General features: G+C 39.6%; 1 protein-coding gene across 8 annotated transcripts in view; it reads left to right on the top strand.

The window, feature by feature from the left end:
- The first annotated feature begins 1,955 nt into the window (after window positions 1-1,955).
- Window positions 1,956-8,128, top strand: part of ZMYND11 (zinc finger MYND-type containing 11) — a 119,831-nt gene continuing 113,658 nt past the window's right edge. For 3 of the 8 annotated variants that reach the window (XM_081933775.1, XM_081933770.1, XM_081933769.1), the window contains exon 1: window positions 3,152-3,298. In XM_081933775.1, coding sequence (XP_081789901.1) covers window positions 3,234-3,298 — 65 coding nt within the window. In that variant the 5' untranslated portion in view covers window positions 3,152-3,233. Of the gene's footprint in view, window positions 2,235-2,305; window positions 2,451-3,151; window positions 3,299-8,128 lie in introns of those variants that run through there. The other 5 variants (XM_081933776.1, XM_081933774.1, XM_081933771.1 and 2 more) reach the window with 4 other exon arrangements.

Genomic DNA, 8,128 nt, shown 5'->3' with positions numbered 1-8,128 from the left:
CAGTCTGTGATCAGAATTGTAATAAAACAGCCAGGCCTGTGTAAAACTTAGCCAATATCGTCATCATCCTCATAAAATGGAATTAACATCATTATGTACTCTTCTTAAAAAATGGTCAGAATTTCTCTATACTGATATGCCTACAATATGATCCCAGTGATCTATATAATGTCTACAATATGATCACAATGATCTATGATCACAATGATCTATATAATGTCTTCAATATGATCAAAATGATCTATATAATCTCCATGATTAAACTGCAAAGATGTTAATAGAAATATTAATATGTTCCTTAATTAGATGATATTTTAATAAACAAAGATTTTCCTTTCTTACACTGCTTTTAATAGATGTTTATAAAATCTGAAACAAATCAATTTTTATTTCTGATCATTATTATTATTACTGCACATTTTATATTTACTGATAATTATTATTTTGCACATTTTACAGATTAGGCAAGTATCATCACTGAGGCAGCTACAATTCCTATGGTTAATCAACTATGATCCATTGACTTTTAACTCATAACAAATCAATCCAATAGTTTAAAAATAGTTTCACAACAGATAATTAAGTCAAATTCTGCATTCCTCCTAGTTATAACCTGGTTAGTCTTGATATTATTACTTCAATATTCAGAAATATCAAAAACAGTCTCTCTTAACAGAACTGTTATACTATTTCTGTCTAATATAGATCTCACACATCCCCCAACAAAAGAATAAAAGTTTATAAATTCTCAACCTACAAAGTGTGGAAGACTTGCCATTCATCACTGCAGTGACTCAGAATGCATTAGATATTAAGACTGCAATTAAGAAGTCTCCATCATCATACATTTTCTTTATTTGCAATAAGAAAATCCACTTATTTTAGAAACCTGTATATTAATTCTGTGGCACACTCAGTTTCATAATTTTGCTAGAAGTTCTTTATTTTTGTGAAAGAGGCTTCCATTAAAAAAAAAACTCTAAAGACTGAGTTCCATTGTTTTGTGCCAATGACTTCCCTAATTTTTACAAGGTGCAGATTCCTCGGCTGCAATTTGAAAATGGTCCATAGGAATTTCTTCATGATTCAATACACTGAATTCCTTTTGATCGAAAGGAATAGCACACAGCTGGAGAGGCTGTAAGGAGGCAGGCAAATGATTGTTCAATGAAAGGCAACCTTTACATGCACCCTGGCCACCTGTAACTACAGAAGTGCAAAAACACAACACCCCAGGAGTTTCACCCAAATTTGAAAGGAATTTCACAATCAAATCCTCTTCCATCAAATAGAATGATCACAGAATACAGATTTTTTTTTTCTCTCGTCCTGGAGCAGCTATGATTTCATATGTCTTTTTATTAGAAATTTACTGAATTCCATGGGATGTATTTCCAAAAAAAATCAATAAATTTGCAAACATGGGTTTACTGTGCTTAGAATGTAATCATGGATAGATTGCATCATTTTTAATTATTGTCACCTTTAAATTGGTCAAATTTGCAAATGCCTAATGATCACCTTAGCTTTTTTTTAAAAAAAAAAATCTTCCACCGCAGAAATAAGAAACCATGAGTACAATGCATGGAATGCTTAGAAATTAAATGATCCTGGTCAATTCTGTGTAACAGAGACAAACCGACATGCATAATTGCTCTTTACTGCCTCCACAAATCTTCTCGCAATTTTGGAAATATGATTATTATTATTTTAAAAAAACTTCCAAAATACGAAGGCAAGGAGAAACGAACGAACAATCGACCTTCGTATTTATCTCTTCCTATTGCACATTTATGCTATCGCAACTCAACAGAGATCATTCCAATAGTTGGAAAAATCGCCTTCCTAGAATGCCATCCGTATCTGTACGCTACATTTAAGGGAGAGAGGGAGGGGGAAAGGGGGGGGGAGTGGAAAGGACGAAAAAGAAAGAAAGCCGCGGCAACTCCATCAGACGCCACTAGAGTTCTCCTTTTTCCGACGATCGGAGGCTGTATCCTAAACCCTGTTTACCCCAGAAAGCTAGAAGTGTGCAGACGGCCAGGAGCGAGGAGGGAGAGAGAGGGGGGGTGAAAAAAAATTCAGACACAATAAAACTCCGATGGGGAGAGAAAATATGTAGCAGGCGGAGGAAGCAGCCGCGGCCTCGAGCAGGAATTGCAAACTTTAACCTGCGCGAACTTCTTTTTCTCCGCCTGCAGAATCTACAACTGCTAGAGACGCCGCCGGACAAGGTGAGGGACCGAGGAGGAGGAGGAGGAAGAAGAAGAAGAAGGGGGGGGGGAGGGAGAGAAGGGACCGAGAGGAATCGGCGAAAAAAAGCCAGTCTTTTTGCTTGTCCCCGCCCGGTGGAAATCCCGAGCGTCTTTTATTCCCTGGCTCGGAGAAGGGAGTCAGGAGGGAAGGAGGGACGGGGGCAAGCAGGGAGAGGCGGCGTCTCGGGGTTGGCGGTGAGAAGAATTCTTGTTTTTTTTTCCTTTTTTTAAAATAGGATGGAGGATTATAAATATGGCGCCTTAAAAAAAAAAACTACAAAACCTGGGTCTGCTAGAGTCAGCCGAGGGAGGCAGAAGAAGGTTGAATGCGAGGACGGAGGAGGAGAAATAAATGCCGATGGGGGCAGAGATAGAGATGCAGACGCTCCGGAGAGCGGGGGGGGGGGGGGAGGGCGGCGGACGGGAGGGGGGGGACAGGAGGTTGTACAAAATCAGAATACAACGGGGTGGGGTGGCGGGGGCGAAGGCAGGGGTACTAACCGCCTGGAGAGCAAAGCCTACTCGCTCTTGCAGAATGCATGGGAGGGGTGGGGTGGGGGGTGTTCTCTCTTTCTCCACTCCACCTTTCCTCCTTTCTTCTACCTCCCGACCCGTTTTATCCCCGGAACCTCGTGTGAATCCGGGGGTGCCCCCTTGGAGGGGGGGGAGGTAGTCGATTCAGCCCAGCTCCCGCACGAGACGGGAGATTAGCGCGAGGAAGGGGAAGGGGGGGCGCTTCCCGGACCGACCACTACCCCTCCCGCGGCGGGCGGCCACCTGCGGGGAAGAAGCGGGGGTGGGAAAGGCGCGGAGGAAAAGGGGGTGTGCATATGCCCGTCGCGAGGCGGGAGCAAAAAAAAAGACGGGGTGGGGAGGAACTCTGTCCCTGGAAAGGGCCTGCTCGGACGGGGAACCCGGGAGTCGCGTGACTGGAGAGGCCCGGGCGGTTCGCCCTCTTTCGAAGCCGCAGCCTCCTGGATGGGCCTCCCGCTCGGAGACGCCCGCGCTCGCCTTCTCGTTTCGCTGGGGCGGCTTTGGAGCAGGTCTGGGCCGGATAATGGCAGGCAGGCAGGGGTGTGGGCGAGGGGGAGGAAAGCCAGGCCTGGAAGGGAAAGGGGGCTTTCGTGGTCTCTGCCGTAAAAGCCTCTCCGGTGGGCTCGGGCTTGGTTTTAATCCTGCTTTTAAAGTAGGAATGGGAAGTTTTTGCATCCTCCATCAAAGGGAGGGAAAGGAAGGTTGTAGGTAGCCTTTGGAAGTTGAAAATGTGGCGGGGGGGGGGGAGTGAGGATGAAGATGGTCAAAATAATTGATAGTAGTATCAGACTATCTTTTTTTCGCAAGGATGGAGGGATTGAACTCCAGCCTGTCTGGACTGAAGTAATACGTCTCTTAGGAGATTTGTTAGGACTCCTGCCCCCCCCTCCCAAAAACCCCAAAGATTAACCAGGAGACAGGCCCAAGGGGAGGCACCTTTCAAAGGATGAAGATTGAAGGCATATGCAGAAAAAAGTGCACCCTCCCCCTCTTTCTGATCTATATATATCGCTCATGGAGAATTGCTTTAGTCTTTCCTGGAAAATATTTTCTCTGCTTTTTTTAAAATCAAGTTACTAGATTGGGGGTGGGGTTTCTACTAGTTGAGTTTATAATGGACTGACATGGTGTACCTCCAGTTTACTGGATGACAGATTTATGTTAATCTGGTTGACTTGTTAATAGTCATTATTTTGTATTAATTAACACTTTTTTTTCCTTTTAAGGCTGCAAGGTTATCTAGAGAATAAAGTCCAAATGAATAAGCCAGAGTGAACTTGGTGGGTTTTGTTTGCTTATCTGTTCAATTTATAGCCCACCATTCCTTGAGCTTGATAACAAACTCATCCTTACACAAGATTTCAAGAGGCCTGGAAGAGATTGAACAGGTTGTTCTCTTGTGGCTGGTTGTGGGGATTCAGATTCCTCTACCAGATACAATGATTGGGTTGACTTGTGATTATGTGTCCTGCTCTTGCAGTAAGGTTAAGAATTGTTATATGTTTCTAAAGATATTATAAGGTTTCAAAAACAGATTTATTCCAACCGTAATATTTTCCCATCTAACCAAAATTGGATTTGCTTAAGTTCAAAGAGTCGATGCAGAATTCTTCAGGGGTTCTTACTTGTTGTGCTCTGGATTGGATACATGCCATTTATTTTTATCCAAGGGTGTTGTTTTCCTTGTACCCACTTAATTAAGTGTCCTTTGAGAAGGCATTTTCTTACATAACATCTACATCTTAAACTACATTGAGCAGACAAGTAAAAATAATACTAATCTAAATGCTGAATTTTCTCACATGAAATGCATATTTAATCCAGGAGCTGGTCCACCAATGATGTCTATGTACATTATAAACCTTTGCTCTCCAAAAGAAATCCCCCAAAACTCACATAATTAAATAATCTATCATAATATTAAATGATGAGAAAGTTGATTTTTATTATGTTGATTTTTTTAAAAAGACAACAATGTCTCAAGTATGAATTTCATTATCTGATTTTACCAGCACTAATCCATTTCAAAACAACAAATTTATTATCTGTTTTTTTCTCAACCAGGATGTTTGAATTCCAGCATTTAAATCCTACAACATATTTTAATTATGAGAACAAATCATGAACAGGATAGAAATTTAGCAAAAATAAAAATAAGGCTAGTTATATTGGGTAGCCGTTATAAAATGTGCAAAACTATAGAGTGTTTCGGAATAATGGGTTTTTTAAAAAGGATCTGTGGTCTTATGAACATGTTGTATGTGACAGCTCCTATTTAAATATAATTCCATACACAGTAACCAAGTCAGGTAATGTTTGAAACCTCCCCATTTTGGTGTAGATCTATGGCAGCATATCTCCTCTCTGTTTGGAAGCCACTCTTAAAAGTTATAGCATTTCAAGAGGTCTTGCAAGAATTTTTGATTGGTCCTATCAGAGGCATGAGTGAAATATGAAATAGGATCAACTGGACATTTAATATAATTCCTCCTAAAAACCCTTTAGAATTTTTGCAAAATATTTGTCAATAATGAGAATTAAAGCAGCAAGATAGATGGTTAGAGTAAGGAATCCCTGAACATTTTTACTCCGCAATTGTTTGCTAAACTATAGGGGGCAATACTCATCTCCGTTTCAAGGCCATAGAGCCAGCGCTGTCCAAAGACACTTCTGTGGTCATGTGATCAGCATGCTGTCACTGAGTGCTGTTACCTTCCCACCGAAGATGGGTAGAGTGCATTTAAGGAATTATTGCTTTAACATTTTTGGTTGGTAAAATAGTTCATACTCAGCCCAGCCCATTGATACAGAGTTAATAGAGAGTGGTATTCAAAAATTGGGCAATGGGTTGGGCTAGAAGACCTCCAAAGTCCCTTCCAGCATTATGATTATATGAAATTACTGTATTTACTGGGTTAGTTTCAGTTTGTGACACCTGAGAATTTGGAGAGTCTAAGAGATAGACAAATATACACCAATCTTCAATCTCTTGTGATTAAGGTGGTTTGAGACTTGGTGGCTTCTTGGCTATAAACAGTTATTAAGGAATTTTGTTATTTTAATCCTAACCCCAACCCCAATTAAAATAATTTCTGATATATCACTTCATTACTGTATTTTTATTAACAGATCTAATAAATTATAATTTTAACTGCTATCTGGACTACATTAAGTTAAATTAATAAAAATAATGGAATAAAATAATAAAGATTTTATCAGTATTTTCTTCATTAAGTTTTTCATGGACTAGCTTTAATTTCAGAAAGTGAAATGAATTTTACAGTACATTTATATAATGAAAGCAGACATTCTACCTGAAAAATATCTTGAATGTGGAATATTACATACAATTAAAATTTCAACAAGATTTTACATTATTCAATTTGCCAACTCTTTTCAACAGTTAAATCCTTTAAATCATGGGTGTCAAACTCAAGGCCTGGGGACCAGATCCGGCCAGGGGTGCTTAGATCTGGCCCAGGGGTGCTTAGATCTGGCCCAGGGGGCCACCCTAGAAACATCAAAGGACCAGCCTGCAGTGCATCTGCCAGCAAAAATGGAGTTCAGCAGGGCCACGTGAGGGTTGCAGGACACTGTTGCCACCGAAAACGGAGCTTGGGAGCCCGTTTTCGCTGGCAAAGTGCTCGGGCACCCACAGGCACTCTCAACATAAATGATTTTGAGCTGGCCACACCCACCCTGGCCACGCCTTCCGCCCCTCATGGTCAAACACAACCCTGATGCAGCCGTCAGTGAAATAGAATTTGACACTCCTGCTGTAAACCATATTTAATGAATTGGGTAGGCTACTATTTTCTTTATATTTAATAAATGACAAATGTAACTGTTGTATAGTTGAAATATCAAGCAGTCATTTTCTATAAAACTATACCCTACAATCAAAAGGTGAAAATAATTTTTGACCAGAAGATTGCTTATTTTGGTTTGTTATAATGTGAAACTAGTTTAAGGAAATTTGCTTGAGGAAGCAAATTTAAATGGATCCAGCCCAATCATAACCAAGTTTTCCTAACACTTTTGGACTGGTAACCTAGGTCTTGGATATCAGACAAAACAGTTGAGAAAATGAGAGAGTTCTGCAGGACACAAATTAACTTGACACTTTTCACATTGGCTTCAAAGTAGGCTGCAAGCCAGAGATTGCCTTAGTTGACTTGATGACTGATCTGTGTCTCACAGTTAACAAAATAACTTTTTTGGTGTGTTTTTAAAAAAAAATCTGACTTTTTTTATACCATCAACCATGATATATATCCATTTGAATCCTTTTGGACATTTGGAAACAGGAACACACCTTGCTCTATTCTCTATAACCTTTCAGTAACATCTTTAAGTTTGTTTGTATGTTTATTTGTCAACAAGTACAAGGAAACAAGTATGAAAACACATGATAAAATGGCACAAATTAATGGATCAAAATAAGCAAAACATAGCCATATACACATAAAAGAATACATATAATACATATAAATGGGACAGTTGGACAGGGATGGTAGACACACTGGTGCGCCCCTTTAGGGACCTCTTAAGAAATGTGTAAGGTCCATGGTAGACAGCTTAAGATAAAAGGTATGAAGGTTAAAGGAACTAACAGGATCTAAATTAGACACATGCTGTTTTGCAGTTGATAATTGGCTATACTAGGGCAAATAAACTAAAACTAAATTCAAATAAGATTAGAGCTAATTAGAAGATGGCAGCTGATGTATCTCTTATAGTGCCAATTTGAGCTAGTGATTAAGGTACCAAGCTAGAAACTAGAGACTGAGCTCTTATCTCACCTTTGTTGTGAAAACCAGGTAGATGATTCTCAGTCCAATTCATGTCATAAGATTGTTGTTGGAAAAATAGGAGTTTTAGGGACGTTTATCACCTTGAGTTATTTATAAAAAAATTAAGTGTGGCTGAAAAAAATATAAATAAATTATAGATAGAATGCTTTATTTTCAGAAATGTATTCAGTTTGAGAATGTTCCTGAGAATTGTATCCTGATTTATTAGATTGAAACCAGAATCATCATTAACTTTGGTCAATACCTTCACTTTTAGTGAGGTAGGTGCTATCTATATAACATTGCCTCTACAGATTTGACATCGCACAAAATTGAAAGAGACAATGCTACATCTGTCCTAAAAGCATTATACTGGCTACCAGTTTGTTTTTGGATGGGATACAACATGCTGGTTGTTCTCTTTGAAATGTTATTTAGCTTGGGGTCATATTTCCTGAGAAAATGTCTTCACCAAATTAACTGAATTCATTTGGAGAGGTATGCCTATATCTAGCACAGGCTTATCTCGTGGCAACTTTTCCAATT

Source organism: Natrix helvetica (genome assembly GCF_964273705.1).
Source record: "Natrix helvetica genome assembly, chromosome: Z".
NCBI classification, from domain to species: Eukaryota; Metazoa; Chordata; class Lepidosauria; order Squamata; family Natricidae; genus Natrix; species Natrix helvetica.
This window is presented reverse-complemented; position numbering and strand designations above follow the sequence as displayed.